General features: G+C 42.4%; 1 protein-coding gene across 2 annotated transcripts in view; it reads left to right on the top strand.

The window, feature by feature from the left end:
* The window catches only part of SLC29A3 (solute carrier family 29 member 3), a 79,986-nt gene that overhangs the window by 26,045 nt on the left and 28,146 nt on the right, over positions 1-25,795 (top strand). For both annotated transcript variants that reach the window (XM_088472221.1, XM_088472222.1), the window contains exons 2-4: positions 474-757; positions 11,665-11,747; positions 23,184-23,410. In XM_088472221.1, coding sequence (XP_088328347.1) covers positions 474-757; positions 11,665-11,747; positions 23,184-23,410 — 594 coding nt within the window. The remainder of the gene's footprint in view (positions 1-473; positions 758-11,664; positions 11,748-23,183; positions 23,411-25,795) is intronic.

Below are 25,795 nucleotides of genomic sequence, written 5' to 3'. Positions count from 1 at the left end.
TGATGCCCATATTCTATTTTGGCATTGTAATGGCCGCAGTAAGGACAAAAGCGTTCAACATTAAAAAGCTTTGCAAAAGCCCTATAGTTTAAATAATATTTAGTAGAAAAGCCCTAAAGCTGTTCTGGGCACTGAATAAATTAAAATCAGCATGTTGAAAGTCTGTCCTTTCCTGTGACATGTTTATTTCACTTTAATGGGTGAAATGCTATCAAGCTTATTATAATATTTTTATTTAAAATGTATACAGATACTGTAAATGTTTGTGCTTAATGAAATATATTGTTTTTTGCAGAACAAATGATTATGTACTATGTAGTATTTTGTATTCGAAAAAGAGATCAATAACCATAGCTGAAGTATTAATTTCTGCTAACTTTTTGGCATGTTTTTTTTTTTCTTTCCAAAACTTTATATCCCTGATTATATATTTTCTCATTATGTTGATTACATTGTTTTGTGCCTTTTTACAGTGTCGGAGGACCCTTTACCAAGCACAGGTCCCATTTATAGACCCACAGACACAAGTGATTCAGACGATCAAGACACGCTGCTGGGGGAGCACCGAATAAACCATTATTATGCCACGAAACCAAAGGACCACTATAATGGAACATATATTATATTCTTTTTTTTGGGAGTGGGTTCCTCTCTCCCCTGGAATTTTATTTGCACAGCAAAACACTATTGGATATACAAGCTCAGGAACTGTTCAGATATCCCAGTGATAGAGCAACCTGGTGCTTCAGACTTAAGTGTGAGTATAATTACATTTTCATGACATAGTTAATGGTATGGAAATTGTTACTATTTTTGATTAATTTAAGTATTTTTATTTTTGGTATTAAATGGTTTGTGATAACGTGTTAGCAGAAATGTAACTCGGTTAAAGCCAAATGTTTTAAAGTTGAATTCGGTGTAAACAGGCATTTTTCCACTTGGTGTTTATTGATTTATTATGAAAATAGGGGTCCAAGATTTAGGCGGAAGGGGCATTGGGCAGGGGAATTGTAGGGAACTGGCTACATCCTATACGAAAACTCCATGCAGATGTGTGTTGTAGGAATACAGTCATCCATAACAGTACACAGAATGCAGCTGGCTATGTGACTGCTGCTTTAGTTAGATCTGTGCGTTAATGCAAATCTCTAATCAGTCAATCTTCTGGCTGCAACTCAATTCATGAAAAACATGAGACATGTTTAAGAGGTTCAGAATGGGCAAGAAATGTTATCTAGTGACTCTGACTGTGAAATAATGGTTGGTATCATAAACTTCTGATCATCTGGGATTTTCATATTCAACAGTCTATAGAGTTTAGAGGGAATGGAGAACAGAACCAAAAAACAGCCAGTGAGAGGCAGTCCTGTGCAGTGACGTCTCTCCCTGTGGTGTCACCCGGTGCGGGGAGGGACGATGCGCTGCTGAAAAAGGGGCGTGACCATTCAACATTGGGGCGTGGCCAACACATGAAGGGGATGTGGTCCAAACCCCTGTGGCTTTTACCTGGGGGGGAAGGGGGGTGCAGGAGTTCCCTGTTTGCAGTGCCGGCAGGCTCCCTCAGTGACCGTAGCCGAGTGCTGCACTTAATGCTACAGTTCAGCACCCGGCTCCTGTCAGTGAGGGGGAGTCTGCACCTTGGTGTCGCCCCACAGCGAGTGACACCCGGGTGCGGACCGCACCCCCGCACCTCCCTTGTGACGCCACTGGTTCTAGGGGTGAAGCTTGGTGATGGAGAGGTCAGTGGAGAATGCCTTTGATTGGATCAAGCAGATAGGAAGATTACAGTAACTGAAATAACCCTGTATTACAACAGTGGTATGCAGAAGAGCATCTCTGAATGCACAGCAAATCTAATCATCAGCAGTAGGCTACAGCGGATTTCTTTCATGTCCACCAAGAACAGGAAACTGAGGCTACAGTGAGCAATACTCACCAAAAGTTTACAGTTGCAGACTCGAAAAATGTTACCTGGTCTGATAAATCTCAATCGGAATTTGGCTTAAACAATATGAATCCACAAATCCATCCTGCCTTTAGTCAATTATTAAGGCTGGTGGTGGTGTAATGGTTGGAGTATGTTTTTCTTTACACACATTAGGCCCCTTAATACCAATTGAGTATTATTTAAATGCCATAGATGTGTGAAAAGGTCAGCGGGAATACTGGCTGCTAGGTACTGTTTCATTTGTGCTTCTAGTAAAGGAGGCACATGGTCTAACGCACCAGTGGTTTTTGGGCACATTTTAAAGAAGGCAACACTAGCCGCCCATTTATGCTATATAAAGCACCTTGTGACACCTTTGCTTCAATCTAGCCGCCCATTTATGCTATTCAAAGCACCTTGTGACACCTTTGCTTCAGTTTGGCTTTGAAGGAAAGGTGTCACAAAAAGCATTTTATATAGTAGAAATAGAGCTAATTCTGGCAGCACTAAATTGCACTCTAAACTGACTCGGTCCACGGCACTAGTAACCATTTTAAATGACAATTTCCAAAGCTTTAGCCCATGAAAGATGAAGCTAGTCTGGAGGGTGAAGCACTGAAGCTGCAGGAAGGAGCAGATTTACCCAAACTGCTCATGGTGCTGCGGAGCTGCTATTAACATGGCCACCAAAAGGGTCCTCGCTGGCATCTCCTTTTGAAAACTTCAGACAGACAGGAGGGCCGGGTTTTCAGCGATGGGTGAGGCAAAGCCAGCCCTCTTGTCTCTCACCAGATCCAGCAGTATCCAGTTGCCGATACCCCTACACACAGGGGGAACGAAGTAGCCTGAAAGAGCTGATGGCCTGAGTGAGCTGAGAAAGCTCAGCAGCATGTCAGTGCAGTGGGTCACAGTGATCCTGTAAAAGGTCACCAGGAGGACAGCAGGGCGCCGGGGCACAGGAAAAGGGGCAGGGTGCATTTCGACTTTTAAAAATTGGGCAGGGCGCGGCGCCCTGCGATAGAAGCCTGGCGTTAACACTATACACACACATATATATCTAGCCTCCTTGCGGGTTAAACAGGCTTTCTAGTGGCGCGACTCAGTAGCGCCCAGCGTCTTTTCATGTCACTTTTTCCCCTAAAATGCTTCTTATTCATAAAGCGTTGCGAATAGAACGTACGAACAGCTTCTGCTGATTAAAATATGAGGCATGCATAAATATTGTGTGCAACTCCGGTTATATCTGTATGCAAAATGCTACGTTAAAGTGTCACATCCGCTGACACTGTAACTAGCATTTCACATTGCAGATAAAACATACATGCAGATGCACACATAGGCATGCCGCATATCATTTTTATCAGCAGGAGCTGCTAGCATGCTATAGGCATTGCTTTGTGAACAAGAAGCATTTTAAGGGAAAATGACACATGAAAAGACTTTCAGGACTTCCCAGTCCCACGACATTGTGTAATGTGATTTGTAGCGCATGGATGATAGATATAGTTCCTGAACCTCTCATTTAGCTTATGGAAAATACATTTTGGCCCAGGACAGTTAAGTTTTAAAGGCCTTTTTGAGTGCCTTCCTTTCTAAATACTATGTGTGTGTATATAAATATATATATATATATTATAGTCCACACTCGCATACCAACAAAATTCAGCGAAGGGGTGCTCCACTAAGGTAACAGGCAGTCCCTGTACCAACAATAGAAAAAGTTATGGTCACTTGGGCCAAAAGAGGGCACTCACCAGTATAAGTAAAATTAAGGCTTTATTGATTCAACAGGTGTATCATAAGTCGACGTCACCTTATATCTTGTAATTTGCTGGGGTGCTTCTTTAGTGTTCCACTGAACTGTGGGTAACCCAAAGATTAAGGATATCACATCTACTATACGTAGAGAATAAGACTTTTGAAGTCAAATACATACTTTAAGCTTTATTAGCATGCACATAATCCATAGTTGCCAACGTTTCGGTTCCCCTTCGGAACCTTTGTCAAGGCTTCATAAGAATACAGAACATTAAAACAGAAATAAATAATAACAAAAAAGTGTCACATAAGGCACAGTAATGCCTCCCAGGCCCTTATCTTGTTGCATATTGACATTTAAGTTCTAATATATAACATAAATTGTTATGCTGTAACTAAAATAATACATCAAATCACATTTACCAAATATGCAAAAAATATGCAAATGAGATGAAAGCCTGTATCTGAGCTAGAATATCAGTAAATCAATGCTGAATTTCATTTATGTAGCAAATGCTTAAATAGCATATATCGGGATTTGTTAGCCAGAGTGCAAACTCATTAATGTAGCAAATGCATGTATGAGTATATGCTAGCCAGAGTGTACAATCACTTATGTAACAAATGCTCAGTTAGCACATATTAGCATATGTTAGACAGAGTGCGATGACATCATACAAATAACTAAATAGTACTAAGAACAAAGGCTAGTATAACAAATAAGCAATCCATAAGAATTAATTAATGTAATCGGTATCGTGACGTAACCTGTATATATCAGTGCAATGATCTATTGAAAACATTGCTTAATAGATGACAACACTGTATACTATACATCACCAATGCAAACAAAAGTAATAATGGGGAGCATAACAATACATAGGAAGATAAAGAGCATAACAGTACATGGAGAGATAAAAGGAAAATTATCTTAAAAAATACACATACGTGTGGTACTGAAAAGTGTGTATGTGCATGCACTGTCTGGCTAACCTATTTTAATATGTGCTAACTGAGCATTAGTTTTTCTATAGTTCCACCCACAGTTCCTGAACCTATTTTTCCAGAAAAATAGCTATATATGTGTGTGTGTGTGTACAATACATTTTTATTTATTTTTTCACTGTAACTATGACAGTTATTCCAGTCTCCTACCTACCGCCGCCTATAGCTATGCACTGCTTCAGTCTGCACCTTCTGAATACACCTTCTGAATTGATGTAGACATTGCATTGTCCAATGTTTCAGGTTCAGATGATTTTTGCATACTTTTACTGTTCATACCACACGCACTTTTATTGTATCTGAGAGACCCATTTCAAATGGAAACTGGATTCCACAGATGGTTGAACCAGTGAGAATACCATAGAAACACTTTAGAAAGTGTCTGTTGTTTGGAATCACTACATGGATTCTCTGCTGTCCCAGAGACAGGAAAGTGATACTGCATTCTGCTGATTTGGGATGTGATGTTGCCCATGCTTAAGGTCCCTGGGGGAACCGAAATGTTTATTGTGCTATGGATCATTGTATTTGAATAAATGTAAACTATTTTCAAGTCTGTCGTGTGCCCTGCTCTATTCAAGTTTTGATATTCTCCCTTGGGTGGATGTGATCCTCCTTTGGTTGCTACAGTAGCACCCCAGTTGTTGGCATGAAGTAAACGTGATGGCACTGTTTTTGTTCTGTATATAGATAAATAGGTAAACATTTGGCTTCAACCCACGGCACTCAACCATCTGCGTTGTCTTTGAAATAGAAAAACATACAAACTGTACTCTCACCTACTGTACTTATATTCCAAACTGTAATTCATTTAAATTCAGGAAATATTAGTTACAAAATCTTACAATAATGGGTGAATTTTTTGTTTTATTGCATGTGTATGTTATCTAACTGCATCCATTTGTCTGTTTAGACCAGCGCTCCTATTTCCTTCCTTTTCTTCATCTGTATTTTAGGAAATTTAGCTCTCACCTATTAGCATGAAGCAGCAGGTCATTTCATATAATTAACTATTTAAATAAGTGATTATTTTACAATACTTGTATTATTATACTTGTGTTATTAGTCTCTTTCGATGTATTTCTATATGTGTAGATATGTCATTGTATCATACTTATGATATGTCAAGTTACTTTGTTACAATGCATATTCTTTATATGGTTCTGCAGACACTTTGTGGCATCTTAAAAATGAAACCTAATAATTTAGAAAAATCATCTGTAAATATATTTTGCATAATGCATATAAATATGTTACTTGCTCGCACGCTTTCTGTAATGTTATGAAACATTACTGGTCTCAAACTCTACACCTCTGGCAAGGTTGAGGGTAAAAACAAGTTTTTGACTTTTAGGAAACAGACTAGTGAAAGTTCATATTTATTTTATTTTTTTCTCCTTGCCATCTGGTAATATCTGTGCTCTACGTCCACCAGTGAAGCAAATAATTTATTATACTGTATTAGCTGCAGTCTGGCATGAGAAGCACCAACCTGTTTTCACAGTCAATAGCCAGATAAGACTATTTGCCATTACTTCTAGAAATATATCTTCACCATTGGGTTCCAGTTGTACTACTCTGAGTAGGACTGTATTCATATTTTAAAGATGCAGTTCCTTTTTAAATAATGACATACGTTTGTAAGAACATGCTTTAAAATATCTCTGTAATAAAACAATAAATTATACCTCAAAATAAGTGATCGGATGGTGATCTCACATTTGGTTAAGTTTTATCTTCAAAATGGAAAAACATCTGGATGAGAGTTTCAGTCGTGAGAGTTTTTTGAGTCTAAAAACATGTAAGTTTGCATGTTCACAGATTTTATTACAATGGCCAAATTTAAAACGTGTGAGAGTTTACTGCTAAACTCACATTTTCGAAACTCTCACCCTATTACATTTGGCTCTGTGTTTTAATATGAATGTTTACTACTGTAATATAGGTCAATTATATGATAACATAGTTTAGTCATTTTCATAGGACTTTGTTAAAATTGTTTAACCTTGAAAAGCACTTCTTATATCCTATGACTAAATATTTAAAACTGCTCTAGTAGAGCAAAACCAGGGCCATTTGTTTTTTCCACAAGAGCAGACCTGTTCTCCACGGCTGGGACACAGGGAGCTGCTTTGATTGGCTGCCTCAAATCCACTGACTACATATAACCAAGCAAGTCAATTAATTATAGAATGAATGTCACAATTTGAATTTTGTGCTGCATCAAATCTGCTACCTAAACATATTCTTAAGGAGTATGGTATATCCTTAAACTTAAAATAAAGTTCCATGGTCATTGTAGTGAATTGTGTTTTAGGAGACAAAAAAAGAGCAAATCCAACAAATTACTATCAGAATAAAGATATTGGGACTGATTTTCAGTCGGGCAGATTCCTTTTGTACAGACGCAATTAGCGAGTTTCAGCACACAACGCATGCGCAGAAGTGAATTTACACATTTTTGCATATTTCCTTCCTATTCTGACTGTGATGCATCTTGGCCAGATCTGTCTCTGAAATGGGCATTTTGGGGCGGGAACTGGTGACAATGCAATCACTGTCTTGTAGGAGAGTACCTTCCATTGCGTGCTATTCTGAAGCGTGTGTATGGAGAGGGGGAGACTGTTTCAGGTGGATCTCTTGCACATAGCATGAGGCTGGTGTAAGTGCTGATGCTAATGATGACGATTGCGGCTGTGTAACTAGAAAGTGTTTGGGGTGACTTCCCGCTTGAAGCCACACAGATCCTCGCATTAGCCCTACTGAAACTAGCATTCGCATAGGTAGTATGTCAGGCTTCCACGGCATCACGCACACAGACACTTTGCGTCTGAGAATGGGCCGCATTATGTGCTAGACGTTATTTAATAATTGTAATATATTTATATTTGGATAATGAAAAAAGGAGGGCAACAACTCTCTCACCCACCCTGGTTATACCCAATAACCAAAAAAGTAGCATACAATACTAGTGTTCACTCTAGCTCCAGCGGCAGGCAGAGCGCCGGAGCTAGAGAGGGCAACCTTGTGCGCGCACCGAAAAGGGGGCGTGGTCATGAAAAGGGGGCGTGTCTATAAGACTCATCCCCTTTTCGTCATACTTGGGGGCGTGCCCGACACTTACGGACACGCCGGGCAGCCCCCAAGCGCTGCAGAAAAACCGCATGCGCCCGGCGTCTATTCTCCGGCCGTGACCGGGTCACCGCACGTTTCTCCACCCGCGTGACACTGCGTCCCGCGGGTGAGGACGGCACCCGCAGGCTGTGAGGGCAGGGCGCTTTTTGCCCTCCTCCTAGAGGGCAGGGTGCTTTTTGCCCTCCAGAAGGAGGGCAGGGCGCCACGCCCCACTAAAAAAACCTAGTGGGAAGGCTACAATACAATGGGGGTGATTCAATTCAACACGAGTAGAATAGCGCCGAGAGTTGGTCCTGGACCGATCCAATTCAGTGGCTATTTTGTCTGACTGTTACAACTTAAGTCAGAGAATGCCGGTTCTCGCGACTTAACCTAGGTGTTTAGTCGGAGAATGCTAGTTCCCCTGACTAAAGTGCCGGCCGCGAGGCTGTTAGCGCAGCGCTAAGCCAGCAAACAGCCTCACAGCCGGAACTTTAGTCAGATTTCTTCTTGCACCCTTAGGAGGCTGTGAGAAGAAATCCTTCAGTCGCAGCGCGCTGAACTGAATAGTTTCTGGAAATCCATCCCTGCGCTATCAACAGTGCGCTGAATTGAATCGCCCCCAATGTTTCGCTACCACTATATTGGGTATTGTACTTTGCAGGTTAGCGCCTGGAGACTTATACCTACTATGGTATTTGTATGATATTTATATTTGATATGTAGTTTATCCAGACGCCATCATTTTTGATCTGTGTGTTTATTATGAAATAAGGGAACTTCTTTAAATGTAAATGCAGATCTTAATGATGAAACTGTTGGTCTGGAAGAGTGTCTTGAAGCAGACAAAAATCCCAAAGTTTTTAGTGTGTAGGTTAATAAACCATTTACATTTTCTTAGACTCCCTGATATATTTTAAGACTCATTTCTCCTCCTCCCTATTTACAGTACTTACTAGGTCTCAGAGCTTGTTACTACTCCATGCTGACTTCCATTCAGATAATGTACATTGCCTTGCAAATGAATTCACCACCCTTTGCATTTTTCATGTTTTGTTGCCTCACAACCTGGAATTAAAATGGATTGTTTGAAGGTGTGCATCATTTCATTCACAGAACATGCCTACAACTGTGAAGTTGTGTTTTTTTATATTGTGAATCAAACAACATTTAGGACAACATAATAGAAAATTTCAGCGTGCATAACTATTCACCCCCCTAATGTCAGTACTTTGTCGAGCCACCTTTTGCGGCAATTACAGCTGCAAGTCGCTTTAGATAAATCTCTGAGCTTGCCACATCTTGCCCCTGGGATTTTTGCCCATTCCTCAACGCAAAACTGCTCCAGCTCCTTCATGTTGGATGGTTTCCGCTTGTGAACAGCAATCTTCAAGTCTGACCACAGATTCCCAATTGGATTGAGATCTGGGATGTGACTAGGCCATTCCAACACATCTAAAGGTTTCACCTTAAACCACTGGAGTGTTGCTTTAGGCAGTATGCTTCAGGTCATTGTCCTGCTGGAAGGTGAACCTCCGTCCCAATCTCAAATCGCAGGCAGACAAACAGGTTTTGCTCAAGAATATCCCTGTATTTAGCACCATCTATTTTTCCCTTTACTGAAATCAGTTTCCCAGTTCCTGCTGCTGAAAAACATCCACACAGCATGATGCTGCCACCACCATGTTTCACTGTGGGAATGGTGTTCTTTGGGTGATGCGATGTGTTGGGTTTGCGCCAGACATAGCATTTTTCTTGGTGGCCAAAAAGTTAAATTTTAGTCTCATCTGACCAGAGCACCTTCCTCCATACATTTTGGGAGTCGCCCACATGCCTTTTGGCAAACTCAAATCGTATCCTCTTATTTTTATCACTAAGTAATGGCTTTTTTCTGACCACTCTTCCATAAAGCCCAGCTCTATGGAGTGTATGGCTTATTGTGGTCACATGCACAGATACACCAGTCTTTAATGTGGAACTCTGCAGCTCCTTCAGGGTTACCTTTGGTCTCTGTGCTGCCTCTCTGATTAATGCCCTCCTTGCCCGGTCTGTGAGTTTTGGTGGGCGGCCCTCTCTTGGTAGGCTTGTTGTGGTACCATGTTCTTTCCATTTTATGATGATGGATTTGATGGTGCTCGAGGGGATCATCAAAGATTTGGATATTTTTTTTATAGCCCAACCCAGAATTGTACTTCTCAACAACTTTGTCCCTGACTTGTTTGGAGAGCTCCTTGGTCTTCATGGTGTGATGCCTCTTGCTTAGTGGTGTTGCAGCCTCTGGGGCATTTCAGAAAAGGTGTGTTTATACTGACAGATCATGTGACACTTACATTTCACACAGGTGGACTTCATTTCTCTAATTATGTGACTTCTGAAGGTAATTGGTTGCACCAGAACGTTTGAGGGGCTTCATAGCACAGGCATATGCACATGCAAATTTTCAGAATTTTATTTATAAAGACTATTTCATATATATATATATATATATATATATATATATATATATAATATAAAGATTTTTATTTATTACTGCGCGAAATTAGACTATTTTGTGCAGATCCATCACATAAAATTCAGATTAAAATAAAATAAATTACAGGTTGTAATGTAATAAAAAATTAAAAAAGCCAAGGGGTGTGAATACTTTTGCAAGGCACTGTATATGCAGTCAGTTATGATGTCTACAATTATATCAAATACCATATTGTTTTGGTTTGTTTTTCTTCATAAGTTTTTAATGTTCTTTTAATCGTACTTACCAACTTTGCAGGGCATCTTTCCGGGAGCAGCTGAAGAGAACCTGCTGCTCTCATCTTTACAGGAAAACCCAGTGATTCGCGGGTCCGTAAAGAGGGACGGGGCTAAATTATAAGGATTGCGCCATTTAGCTCCACCCCCTCCCTATGGACCTGCAAATTTTTCTGAAAATCTCCCCAGGCCACTTCACTAGGAAGTTGGCAGCATGCGAGCGATATGCCTACTCTTTTGGGAGTGCGGGAGGTTACCCGATAAAAAGGGGAACCTCTTGAAACTCCAAGGAGAATAGGCAAGTACGCCTTTAAGTACCTGGTCTCTCAAGGTGTTGTGGAACTACAAGTCCCAGAATGCTCTGCCAGCTGTCAGAGAATTGGACATACGTGATGGTGATACATGCAGACAAAATGGGGTCCTACCTGACCATTTCTGGGTCCCATCATAATTTATACTTTAGAGCTCCCCATATGCCCTTCAGACCTCCCCACATGCCACAACACAAGCCTGCATACCCCTAGAATGCCCAATCTGATACCCCCAATAGCATCGGTTTTGTACCCAGAGGTCAAACTGCAGTCCTCATTGACAGTAATGGGGACTGCTCCTTACTGTGAGTGAGGTAAGCTGGGTCTCCGTCTCTGCCTCCAAATAGCAGGAGGTGCGGCAGTGAATGGTTTCCTCCAGCTTTTGAAGGGGTAGACAGGGTAGATTCCTATTGGCTGCAGTGAACAGCATCTCAGCCGACTCAGGAACCAGGGATTGGCTGCAGCGTGGCGCGTCCCTGGGGACCCACCCATTCTGCAAAAGTGAGTCTCTGGTCCTCAATACCAGGTAAAATACATGTATATCGCGTATTTGCGATGCCTGGACATCAATGAGATACATAGGATGTTACAATAAGGCCTGACTAATACTCATAAAGCATTCTTTCCTATGGAAATGATATGCGTCATTGTCCTCAATATTGGATTATTCCACAAAATGGCTGCCTTTAGTGTGTAAAGGCAAAGGTGTATATTTTCATTGGTAAAAAGAAAAATTATTTCTGATATACACGTTAACACTAAAATACTTGCATATCATATCTTCATTTTTCTATTTTCCAGGACTACTTTGAAAGCTACTTTTCTATTGCCACGGCAGTACCATCAGTGCCATGTCTTATGCTGAATTTCTACCTTGTAAACAGGTAAAGTTTTAATTCACAGAACCCTGCATCGATCTACTTGTTTACTATGTAATACATGTTCTTATGCATGTAGCACATCTTATAAATTATATTTGAATAGAAAGTTACTATATGTAATGTGAAAAATCCATGCAAAATTGTTGAAATGCAAATTTTTTTATGTGTAAATTTTACTTTTAAAATAGCACTATTTGTCGACTTGTATAGCTACTTAAGAGATTTTAAAAGCATTGTGTTGCATTTGTAAATAAACTTAATAGAATCATTATGTTTCCATTACTTTTGGGGTGTAGGTGAATTCTAAAGCCTGCTGACTGTCTAAAAAAATATAGACCCTATTATGACTACTTTTAAACTGAAAGCCCATACTTAGAGGCTTCTCCTGTCAGTTATGCGCTGCATTAACCTGATCAAGATGATCATCCCGCCTCTGCTATTACATCACTCTCCAGTCTATGGGCCTATGTACATAATCGCCATAGCGTCCATCTCTGAATCATGCCCTATATTCCTAACTGTTTTTGCTTTCATTAAAAGGATTGTTTCCTCCTTTGTGTGGGGTGGAGAAACACTCAACTGTGGTTTAATAGATCCCTCATAGAACTAGCCAAGCTTAACTTCAGTAATATTTGGCTCACCTATGGGGTATCTTCCCTTGGCTAGATTTACTTTAAATCTTTTGAGCAACTTATTGTGGAGTTTGGACTCCTGACAGTCAACAGTTGCCAGTGCAATGTCTAACACAGTTTTCACTCTGTCCAGTTATTCCTGAGCTCCTCAGCGCTAGTCTCTGTACCAGTACTCTGAGTCGATCAGTGCAGATACCATCTCGATGCACTACTTGTCCCAGTCCGGTCCAGCGTATTCCGTTCCCATTCCTGTCCTTAGCTATTCCGGCCCCAGTCTGGTCCTGTGTATTCTGGTTCCAGGCCGGTCCTGAGCTACTCCGGGTTCCATCTGATCCAGTTCCTATCTGCTTCTAGCCTGGTTAAAAACTACTGCAAGCTCTTCTTCTCCTTTGTCTTATCTGTGCCGGTGAGTGCCTGTATCATCACCATAGATCAAACAAAGACTTCGGCTGTTCCACCAGTGCCTCCATTTGCCAGCAGCCAGTTCAGTTCCACCATCTTACACACAGTGCATTCTGGAATTTATCACCTCATTCATATCCCCAGTCTCCATGAGCAAAAACTACATCACGCCATCCAGCTTCCAGTCATTTACCTCAGAACTCAGGTCAGGGCTACCGTAAAATAATCTTCTGTCTCTACTCTGACCTCAACTCGCGTTCCCTTTGGGAGGCGTTATCACCCCTCTTTGACGATAAGTGGGGACAGATTATAGGTTGTGTCAGGAATACTACCTCAAGCATCAACAAATTCATTTTTATGTAACGCATAGGGAATATTTTATGCTCCTTACTCTTTTTGAAATGGGCATACGGTGCTGTTCTGCATGCCCGAACTATGGCTTGTCCTATTGTGATTGCCCTGTGGTCCATATGTTCTGGTTAGAGGTTTGGGAATATATTAATGGTACTGCTCCTATCATAGGAGCAGTATGTTCCACCTCTGGGTCCTAAGATTTGGCTAAAGTTTTATAATTTCTAAAGTGTGACTGGTATCTGACACTCCCTGTATACATAAGTTGAAGGCGCTCTGGTCAATGATACAATAATACAGGTGATTATGAAAGGTACCTATATATATTGTAGTAGAAGTGCTGTCCATTAGTATCATCAGTTATGGGATAGTTTGTGCCGTTAAAGGTTTGGTTTAAGCTGTAGATGTGTCCGCATGCATCTATTCTCTGTGCTCTACAAGTCGCGTTACACATAATGCGTGAGTGCTGTGACGGTAGCGTCAAGCATCTTTTCGTGCGACTTTACCCCTTCAATTGCATCTTAGTCCCAAAACTATGCTAATAGGGCTCATAAGCAGCTTCTGTGATTAAAATGATATGCGTCATGCCTGTATTATGTGTGCAACTGCGGTTATATTTGCATGCAAAATTATACGTTACAGTGGCTGTAACGTAGCATTTCGAATGCAGCTACAGCCTCAGTTGCACACACAACATAGGCATGTCACATATCGTAATCAGCTGCTTGTGTGTCCTATTTGCAGAATTTTGTGAATAAGACGCAATTGAAGGGAAAAAGTTGCACAAAAAGATGCTTGTGCTACAGTGTTACGCTACAGCATGTCTCTACTAGAAGGGTTGTTTAACACGTAAGGAGGCTAAATGTATGTGGACACATTTGTAAGATGCTGACCATGCCTGGTCTTTGTCTTTTGGGTCCCCCCGGCATGCGTCGCCTTGAAACTCGATATGTTTTATGTTTGTACTACTAGTGTTTGAATTGTGTCTATTTCCCTGTCATATCTCAAACCACTACTCTTAAAATGGTCAGATGCAAGCAATTATTAACATTATGTTTTTTTGGTATTCTGTGTCACTGACTCACGTTCTTTGTTTTCTTTTGTCACTTGTTTATATTTATCTGTTTTTTTGTGTTTGCTTATTGTAAAATGTACAAAAAAATACCAGAGTTATACGGTAATTAAAAAAACATTGTGTACTTGCGTAGTTTTTAGTTTTAGTCGGAATAAAAGTGATTGGTTTGCTATGTGTGCACTCTTTGTCTTTGTGTGCTATCCTGTGCAGGTCTATTTGTGTAGTTCCATTTAATCTCATGGACATTTGTGTGTGTTTGCATTGTGACATTTATTTATTTGTCACCTTTCCTCTTCTGCAAGGCTGGCAACCTCTACATATTGCTTTTGTATAGATCAGGCCTGTTTCCTGAGGGTGTAGTAGGTATTACCGCCAGCCGCATGGCCGACTGTTCACATCCCAACAGCGGAAGACTGGCAGAAGTGAAGATCCCGAACGCTAAATAAGGTAAGTATCACTAACCTAATTCCCTACCCTAACCCTCCCTTAGGGGTGCCTAACCTCCCCCCCAAGTGCCTAACCCTATCCCCCCCCCCCCTTCCCCGCTGCCTAAACCTAACCCTCCCAGGGGGTGCCTGACCCTAATTCCCCCTGGGAGCCCTAAAACCTAACCCTTTTCAACGGCTGTCTTGATTTAGTCCGTCGGCTTCCTGACTACATCCCGTTTCCTGAATGTGCTGATGCTGTTTGACTACTGCTTCTATGTTGACTTCACTTGAAGGCTGAATCCACTTGCCCCTGTTTTTGACCTTATGACATAACAGACTTATTGACTTATTTTCTGCTATTATGCTTATCCACTGGCTCTTTTCTTACTTTGATTGTCTGGTCCTTTAGGCTACTAGTTCTTCCTTAAAAATAATGCCAAGAGGTGTCAATGTACTAGTGAGGTGTACTAGTGAGTTGCCTGTTCTAAGGAAAAGGTGGTTACTGTGGGTGAAGACTAGCCAAAAGCTGACCATACACCAGACCAACATTCCTACAACCATCCAACTAGTTGTTTGGAATGTTTGGAATGAAAATCCAGTGCTGCATGGGAAGAAATGAAAAACTGTGGAAAACGGACAAAAGCTGTTATTCAGACAAGTTGTTTAAATCAAACACATTTAACCAACTTGCCTGAACGACCTTTTTCGTGTTTTCTGTTTGGGAGCAAATTGCTGATTGTAATTTGCTCCCATTTATTACCAGATTTTCATTCCAACCAACCAACCAACTAACCAGTTGGATGGTTGGAGGAAAGTTGATCTGGTGTGTGGCCAGCTTAAGTCAGGATTTCAGTTGTTCCAACCTGTGGCTCTCCAGGTGTTGTTAAACTACAAGTCCCAGCATGCCTTGCAACAGTTTTAGCATTCCCTAATAGCAAAACTGTAGCAGGGCATGCTGGGACTTGTAGTTCACAACAGCTGGAGAGCCACAAGCTGGCCAGGCCTGTTCTATACTGTAGATACAGTACATTCCGAAATACTTTATAGGTGCAGGTAATTCTTGTCTATAGATAATGGTATGATTACTTGAACAAATAGAGATGCTGTAACTGCATTGTTTGGGTTGGGACTAAGCTCAAGGGCAGTTTTAAGAGAGGAGAGGGGGCCCGTGCGTATCCTCCGTGCATACCCTTTCCTCTCCTGCAGCGCAGTATACTCTGGCATTGTGTCTACTGCACAGGCACAGGTCTCCGGGAACATGGTGCTTATGCTATGTTCTTTAGACCTCTCTACTATGCATGAGCTACTCACCGGGAAAATGGCCACAGCACCAGTTTCCCGGTGATTCCAGTCTGCAGCACCGGCCGTTGTGGGCTATAATAAGTATATGGGTACAGGGTGTGTAGTGTGGGACCCCTGGACCAGGCCGGTGTACATTGAACATCAATGGTGTAACTAGGGTCTTTGGAGCCCAGGGCAAGTTGAAGAACGGCACCCCCCCTCCCCACACACAGGTGCGTGCGCGCACACACACACACACACACAGCAAAATATTTGTTGCATGGAAAAAGAAAATATGGGCGTGGCCACTGAAAATGGGGCGTATCAACATTCCTTTCCATTCCATATGCATCTTCCTTATACAGTGATTTCTCACAATGTGGAACCTCTGAAGAAATGTATCCTCCGTAGGAAGACTGCGTCTTCAGTCGGTACAATATTCATGTAGGTCACATCGTCCGGAAGATGCCTGTTTGTGCAGGAATATTAAGAAGATTATCATCATACAACAGTGGTTCAACCAAACTCTTTCCCAATGTGTAGCTTCCTTCCTCATGCATCGTCTCTCAGCACACCATCACCTCCCCCCCACTTCGTCTCTCAGCACACTGTCCCCTCCCCCCCCCCGCGTCACCACTCAACCACACCATCGCATCCCCCCCGCGTCGTCTCTCAGCCACACCATCACCTCCCCCTGCAACGTCTCTCAGCACACCATCATCTCCCCCCTGTGTTGTCTCAGCCACACCATCACCTCCCCTATGTCGTCTCTCGGCACACTTGATCTTACTTGATGGGCATACATAAGGGGCAAATGCAGGATTTCTAAAGTGGGTTTCCAAACTTCTTGATATTAAAGCAAGTGTGGCTAGTCCATGAAGAGGGCATAATCAGCAATTAACCATCTATAATATACGTCATATGAAGTATAGTGTACTGTATGTAATAATTCTGACATATACAGGACCAGCGATCACAGAATGCCATTATATGTGCATTTTATTTCAGATCTGGGCACCATTTCATATCATTTGAGCAAGTTTATGAATCTGGGGGAGCAGCAAAAGAACCTAGCACTGACCTGGACACATGTACGGATTGGTCTCCTTATGCACTGGATAGTGTATTATTATACAGTATTAATAATCAACCCTATAGATGGTCTATATCAGTGCGCCTCTAACACTGCATGTTTTCCAGATCTCCTAGTTGGTGTACAAGCGTATTCATTACTGGTTCACACATTTTAAAAGATCAACAGGTGGTGCTAATTATTTAATTTGTGACACTGAGGGGGATCTTAAAAACATGCAACTTTAGTATTATATGATATTTATATTGTGGTCATCATGGTGTTGGCTGGGGCAGGTGGATTCTAGGCAACTGGAAACCTCCCCTGTGTTTGCTTGCCAACTCTTTTCAGCTGCAACAAGCTGCTAATATATGGCTTTTAGGTCCCCTGGTTTCGATTGTGCGTTGCACTCTTCATGTAGACTGTGGAAGTTGAGGGACTATTCCCTTTTAAAGATAAGAATGGAAAAGGGTTTGAGAGAAGTTGTGCATGAGGGGAGACAAACTTACTGTACACTAGTGTGCATTTGCTAGACAGGTAACATAATGTAACAGTATTACGGTGACAATACTTTGCACACAGATGCATTTTCAGCTCAGGAAGAGAAAAGTAAGTGAGATGTTTATCACAAAATTATACACTGGAACAAACTTTTCATCTTCTATTATTCACAAGGTTTATTTTCTTATTTTGCTTTTTTTTTGTTTGGTTATTACCCCATCTACCCAGGCAGTGTCTGATAAGCATGCATTCAGGATCTATAAGTTTCCACCCGACACAGACAGCTAATTATCTGCCACTGATGGCAGACCTGTATCTGCATTCCCCTATCTCAGGTGATTAACATTCTGTTGCTGTCACAGGCGTATATGCTATTAAGTCTGAAAATAGATATCCATTGCATAAGGGGTGATGGAGGGGGGCATGAAAATAACAATTGTTAACAATGTAATCTTGGTAAAGCAGAAGTTCAAGATTGAGGCTAAACTTTTTCTTCACCCTAGAAAATAAACAGCATTACAACTAGGATATTTACTTATTTACCTGGTATAATTGGCTGTCATTAAGATGATGGGTAGTGTCATTTTAAGCTGAGACACACACTGACTCACAGGCAGCGCTGGAGAGCTACTGTGCAGTTTAACCCTTTTACCCCTGATTTCTGACACCAGCAACACAAAGAACATATATTCAGTTGTGTGAAATGCATATATTTTTAAAAGGACAATCAATCCTAAAATGGCTTATAGAAAAGAGACTATACCCACAGTGTAAGACTTTATTTTCCAACACACAGCAACTAAGAAACGATAAGTCACAAATATAGGCACTGTTTTTCAATATAAATAAACTGTATTATTTTTTATTATTTTTATTATTATTATTATTATTAACAACTATATAGTGGGGAATAAGCAAGCTCATCAGCTATCATGAAGAGGTCCAACAGAAACTTAAAAGAAAAATGCTAAATATGAACGTGCTGTATAACACAGTGACTCTAATAATGCAGATGGCTCATGCGTTTTAGTATAAATCTAGTTAATATATATTAATATCATGAAATGTTTTATGGTATAAAATAAGAGTGTACGCTCAATCCTGTGGAAGTATCCAATTTTGGATATATTATAGCAACTTTCTCAAACTCTGTCCTCAGGATCCCAAACAGTGCATGTTTTCCAGGTCTCCTCACAGAAGTAATTAACTCCATCTGTGCAGTGATCGCGCTGAGCATAAAAATGTGGGTCCCAGGGACCCATAACTTTAAAAAAGTGGGGTCCTACTTCTTTTTTTTTATTTTTGGGTCCCATCACAATTTTTATGCTTTTGAGCCACCCGTATGCCTCTACACATAACATCAGATCACCCCAAATGACCTACCCATACACCATGGCAAGTCACATTCATAGTTTCAGTACTGATAATGCTTATAAATACTTTAGGTTCAGACAGGCATCAGTTGGGTTAGAACTGGCAGTTGAAGAAGGAAGCAGCTGGGCTAGAAGGGGTAAGGGAAGGCAGCCATTGTGATAAGGAGGGAGTTGGGGCAGACATTACTGTGGGGCAGGCAGCCATTGGGTGTAGGGAGAGGGTGGGTAAAGGCAGGGAGCAGTTTGGTTAATGTTGGGGGCAGGCTGCAGTTGTAGTAGAGCTGGGGGTTGTGGCAGATAGTTGGGGTAAGCTAAGAATGGGGTGATGGGCAGACAGTACTGTGGGGCAGTGCTGGGAGTAAGGAGGGGACAAGAACAGATAGAAGTTGGGGCAGGAAGGTTAAGGGCAGGCAACAGTTTGGGTAATGCTGAGGGCCGGCACTAGTTGGGGTAGAGCTGGATGTTGAGCCACAGAACAGTTGGGGTAGAAGAGGCTAAGGGCAGGCACAATTGTGGGCAGTGCTGGTGGTAGGGAGGGGTCAGAGCAGGCAATGTTGGGTCAGGGAGGTTAGGGACAGGTAGCAGTTTGGGCAATGTTATGGGACAGGCAGCAGTTGGGGTAGAGCTAGGAGTTGCGGCAGGAAACTGTTGGGGTAGAAGGGAGTAAGGACAGTTAAGGATGGGGTACAGGGCAGGCAGTGGGGGGGGTAGTTAACAGGCCAGTTTGGGGAGGGGATAAGGGCAGGCAGCAGTTGATGCAGGGAGGTTAAAGGCCGGCAGCAATGCTGGGGGCAGGCATCAGTTTGGGTAGAGGGGGGGAGGGAGTAAGGTAGATAGCATTTGGGACAGTATTGGGGGCAAGGATGGGGTGAGGGGCAAGCAGTACTAGGGGTAGGGGGCAGGGAGTGGGTAAGGGTAGTTACCAGCAGATTTCTTGATTAGCAGTCCATCCCCGTTTGCAGGACTGCCACCTCACAGCATACACAATTTTCTCATTTAGGCAGCTCCCCCACTTTCCCTGTATCCATAATCAATAGCAGCAGCTACCGAAGTCCATGATTGGGCAAATCTCGTCTGATCTTGGAAGCTAAACTGTAATTGGCCTGGTTAGTACCTGGAAGGGTGACCTCCAGGGAATACCATGTGCTGTAGCGTAAAAGATATTATTGGGAATTTTTATGCGCATGGTCGAACAATATAGGTATACGAGAGCCTTTTCTGTATATATCATCAATCAAATACATCAGTTTCTGATTGTGTAATATTTTTAAATATATTCGCCTTTTTCATTATGTTTTATGTAATCTGTCTCTTATGATGGATATATACCATCTGAAACTTTGACTACACTATATGGTACTTTATTGTAATGTTATTAATAAAAGTTATGTTTTAATTGACACAAAGTCACTTTAGAGTGCCCCAGACAATAGCCCTTCTTTTTTCTCTTTTAAGTATGCAGTGTTGTAAATATATTTTAAAAAGTCCTGTAATGAAGATAAAGAACACAGATTACCGCTATGTAGTTCGGATTGATGGAACTGAAGATACGTACCAGACACCTGCAGCGCAATATGCAATCTTTATGGATGATGTTCACTATCTATCGATTTAGAACAAGCTGCCTATTCATAAAGAAACTGAAAACTGAATTGTTACTTTTCACTATATATCGCATTGGTTTGATGCGATATATAGCTTTGTTAAGTAACAATTCATGTATATTTACCTTTCCGGCAATGCGATCCGGTATCCAGGGGTCCGGCGGTCCTGTCTTCGGCTGTGGTCCAGGGTGAGCAGCCAGGAGGCGAAGGCAGGTCCTTCCTGCGTATGTGCTAACTGTTGAAATCAGGGGAGGCTGCAGTGGCTGCTGGGATATCAAGGGGGCAGAGCTAGTGCCGGCTGCCGAGCACTGCGGGCAGAAGACATGGATTTAAGCAACTTCCCTGCCCACCTTGCGACTGTGTACAGATTACGCTATCCTGAGATGGCGAATTTGAACACAGGAGAAGCGGAAAGTAGAGCTTTCCGTCCTTTAATAAATCGTACTCGCCATACTAAAGTATGGTGAAGCAATTAAGACACGGAGCGGGGGTGCCGAACTTTGCCATGGTAACCCGCTCTGTGAATTTCACCAAGCAGAGTAAAGCCCTGTTTACTGCAAAATAGGACTTTTCTGTGCTCAATGAATAGAGCCCCAAGTTTCCCAATGCGTCTGCTAAATACATGGAGCATGGATAGCGACCTTAAAATATAAACAAAACATTTAAAAATTTCACTTTTAATGACACAGCTAGCCAATCGCCTTGGTTTGCATACATCTCTGATGGTTACTGATCAGTGCATGCACAAGGTCTGTACGACACGTGCTGATCAGTGTCTGCGAGAACGCTCGCAGTCCCCCCTAAGCCATAGTTTGATTAACATTCTGTGACCGTTTGTAGGCAGGGCAGCGACGGGGACAGTTTACCCAATGGGTTCGTGTTGCCCCCTATTTGTAGGTGTGCCAAAAAAACAGTCTTCTAATGCAAACTTCCTTGCCCACGCAGAAGTTTTCCGGCTGCGATTCTGAATGCCTGATGGTGATCTGATGCTGCGTCTTCAGATGCAACATTCAGATCTGCAATGCCAGCAGTGGGGGCGTCTTTTGACTTCAGATGCCTCCTGCAGCATTACTATATTTTGGCATCACTGCTGTGATGCATAAAGCGTACAACTCAAATCAGGCCCTGTACCCTTTTTAATTTAGTGGAAGCACCCTCTCACAGGATTTTGTAAATATTTGTTTTGAGTTTTTGAGGACTTGTGATTCTCTTAGGGTTCCTCTGGGGTCAGCATCCAAGAGCAGTGGCGTAACTTCATCCCAGGTGCTCGGAGGCATGATAAATGTTGGTGCCCCCCCCCCAAATTAAAATGTACCACCCCCCCAGCACCTATGCCAGCCCCAGCTGCCGCCCCCCTATGCAGTTCCCCCAGTAGTGGTCCCCCTGTGCAGTGCCCTCTGTAGAGGTCCCCCTATGCAGTGCCGCCTATGTAGTGCCCCCCAGTAATGGTCCCCCCCTATGCAGTACCTCCAGTAGCTGTCCCCCTTTGCAGTGCCCCAGTACTAAGGGCCCCTGTAGTGCTCCCAGTGGAAAGCCCCCTGTAGAAAGAGCCCCCCGTAATGCCCCCTGTATCAAGCCCCCAGTAATGCCCCCTGTAGAAAGCCCCCAGTAATAAGCCCCCATAATGCCCCCTGTAATGCCCCGTGTAGTACGCCCCTGTAATGCCCCCTGTAGTAAGCCCCCAGTAATGCCCCCTGTAGTGAGCCCCCAGTAATGCCCCCTGTAGTGAGGCCCCCCCCCCCGCGAGCGCACACACATACAAAAAATAAAAAAAATACTTACCTGAAACCTCGCTCCAGTCCTGCTGCCTTCCGTCCCCGGCGCCCGCTCCTCGGAACTATGGGAGTGACGTCATGACGTCACTCCCATAGTGTATTGCGGGACCCGGAAGCGGAGCTCACATTGAGCTCTGTTCCTCCAGCTACCGCAGGGGGGAATGAAGGAGCCGGGCGCCCGCTGGTAATACACTCAGCGGGCGCCCGGCAAATAGGGGGTGCGACTGCACCCCCCGTATTGACGCCGCTGGAGGTGGAACGCCGATCAGCGGCGCTCCATCTCCATGGCAGTTACCGGAACGGCCCGGGGGACAATGGAGCCAGGTGCCCCCTTAAGGGCTGGAGCCCGGCGGCAAATGACTCCATTGTCTCCGGGAGTTCCGCCACTGTCCAAGAGATGCTTTGGGGTCAATTCAATAAGGTACGAGTTTACGAAAGTTTTTTTTCATGGAAACTCTCATACATCGCACGGATGTGCGCACCTTAGAACTGGCAATTTCCAGTACTCATGGCTAAGGTATAACTTTTCTATAAAATGTGACCTGGGAGAAGCGCATGAAAAAGTGGGGAAACCATTCTGGGCCCAAGAAAAGTGATAACTAAGATAGCAGGACCATAATGGCCATAAGGCAAGTACTGGAGATTTTTATAAGCTTTATGAATTTTGCACTTTTATTAATGGGTAAAAAATTATAGCAAATTATAGGATTGGCTCTAGAACCTGGAATAAAAAATATGGCAAATTGATATTACAAATTTTAAAACTACCAATTAGAATTAATACCTTTTGACAGTACTGAAATCAGTGGTTTCTTTTAAAGTTGATAGATCATGTTGCTTGATTTTATTTTTTATCTTAAATAACGTTCTCTCATTGCTGTCTGATGATAATGCTGAGGTCAGAGGTTCTGCCTTTAAATGTCTTTCTCTGATTTACTCTTTTAGGATTTCCTCTCGGGTCCGAATACTCTCATCATTACTTGTCATGCTGCTCACATTTATTCTGACCACAGTGCTGGTGAAAGTAGATACTTCATCCTGGACTAAGGAATTCTTTGCTTTTACTTTGTTTTGTGTAGCAATTCTCAGCGGAGCAGCAAACATCCTCACAGCTAGTGTGTTTGGTGTAACCGGACGCTTCCCAATGAAACACTCCCAGTCCTTAATCTCAGGTAATACTGAATTAAAAAAATCCTCATTGCATATGTATAAAGTAAAGTATGTATGTATGTGTGTGTGTGTGTGTGTATATATATATATATATATATATATATATATATATATATAGTGAAATCCTACTTTAAATCTCACTACGGCTGTTGACGCCACGTGGACGCACCTTGCGTATGGCGATGCGCAAATGTGAATGCACAGTGTACGCAACGTGTGATGCATACGCAATACCTTCCCTTATTGTAACACCACCAGTATGCATTATAGTTGCTATCATCATATCAAAATACAATGTGAATTACAGTGCAATATATATCTTAGAATAATAACCTTATTGTGAAAGCAATTGAACACACACACCAATTTCTGTGGTCCAATGCACAAAAGTCAATATTGTATTGAAAGTATATATAACATTATTATTACAAGTTATACAGTGGTACAATATCATATATTATATCCTCTACTGATTGGGAGACGATACACTTCAGATGAGATTTTTATTGAATTTATTTCATGTACGGGCATTTGATATTGGATGTGATTTGTGAATAAATTTGTGTGTGTGGAATTACACTATGTTATTCTAAATTTCTTTCATGCTTGCTCTGAGTTTTACTGGATGGTTAATCACAGCATTGTGCCAAAGGGATAAGGATTTGACGATCTGTTATTGGAGTCATTACATGTGAATTATCAAGTGGTGTAGTCCACCATATAAGGTACACTTCCAGCACATAGAGGGTGATAAGTCCTGGTGAAGGATATCTATTTGTACCTAAAAAATACTGCACTAGGAGGCGCTTTTTTCTGATCACTATTGGAGCTGGTTGAACTACAGCCATTTGGGAAGAATAGCAGCCACCCTTGATACAAGGGAGTGCATTTAAAGTGGACTGAAATACTGAACGGACTGCTGTCTAAACAGACATTTGAAACAACTGATCTAGGATAAGAATAGCGCCGTATACCACCATGCTGTATACAGTGGTACAATATAGTTCAAGAACCAAAAGGTCAGAGTTTACAAACCAGTATACATACGTTCGCATGCGCTCCCTGGATCCAGAGTTCAGTCGTCACCAGATGACTGGTAGAACACAGCTGCTGCTCTCTGTATCAGGGGAGCCTTATTTTATATAGTTAAATTATAGGTGAGTATAATAGCAGGCTGTGTCGTCTTGCATTGGTCCAGGGGCAGGACGTATCCACTTCACTGGGGATCATTGGTTGGTCCGAACAGTGGGCGATGCCTAGGCTCATGATCAGGGGCGTAACTAGAACTTTGTAGGCCCCATAGCAAAATTTTAAAAGGGCCCCCTCCTCCATTGGCACAGAGAGGTAAAAAAAAAATATGCCCCCACATGATAGGGGAAATAATCTTGAAAGGACTGAAATATTGCCCTAAAATATTTGCGTGCCAAAATCATATGAGCACACGCTGAGCCCTGATTGGATCTGCTTAGCATTTATTCCTGACCCTCAAATAAGGATCAGTGACATTTGGTAGAGCCACCCCACAATTGTGGGCACAGATGTCGAACCTGCCTTCCGCATTATGGAATTGCTGGTGGTGACCCCAGACACACACGCACAAATACACCCACACATAGCATTCAGATATTGACACACACACACCGGTCACCCATTGTCCCTCATACACACACACCAGTCACCCATTGTCCCTCATACACACATAGCAGTTACCCATTGTCCTTCACACACACCAGTTACCCATTGTCCTTCACACACACACCAGTTACCCATTGCCTCAAACACAGCAGTCACTAACTGTTTCTCACACACTCCAGTCACCCCTTGTCACACACACACACACACAGCAGTCACCCATTGTCACACACACACAGCAGTCACCCATTGTCACACATACACATATAGCAGTCAGCCATTGTCACACACACATACATAGCAGTCACACATACACACATAGCAGTCACCCATTGTCATACACACACATATAGCAATCACCCATTGTCACACACACATATAGCAGTCACAGATTGTCACACACACAAATATAGAGGTCACCCATTGTCACACACACACATATAGCAGTCACCCATTGTCACACACATACACATAGCAGTCAGCCATTGTCACACACACATACATAGCAGTCACCCATTGTCACACACATACACATAGCAGTCAGCCATTGTCACACACACATACATAGCAGTCACCCATTGTCACACACACAAAGCAGTCACCCATTGTCACACACACACATATGACAGTCAGCCATTGACACACACCCACAGCAGTCAACCATTGTCACACACACACACACACATAGCAGTCAGCCATTGCCACACACACACACACACACACACATATATAGCAGTCACCCATTGTCATGCACA

This window comes from Taudactylus pleione, unplaced genomic scaffold (genome assembly GCF_031769625.1).
Source record: "Taudactylus pleione unplaced genomic scaffold, aTauple2 ptg000121l, whole genome shotgun sequence".
Lineage (NCBI taxonomy): Eukaryota > Metazoa > Chordata > Amphibia > Anura > Myobatrachidae > Taudactylus > Taudactylus pleione.
This window is presented reverse-complemented; position numbering and strand designations above follow the sequence as displayed.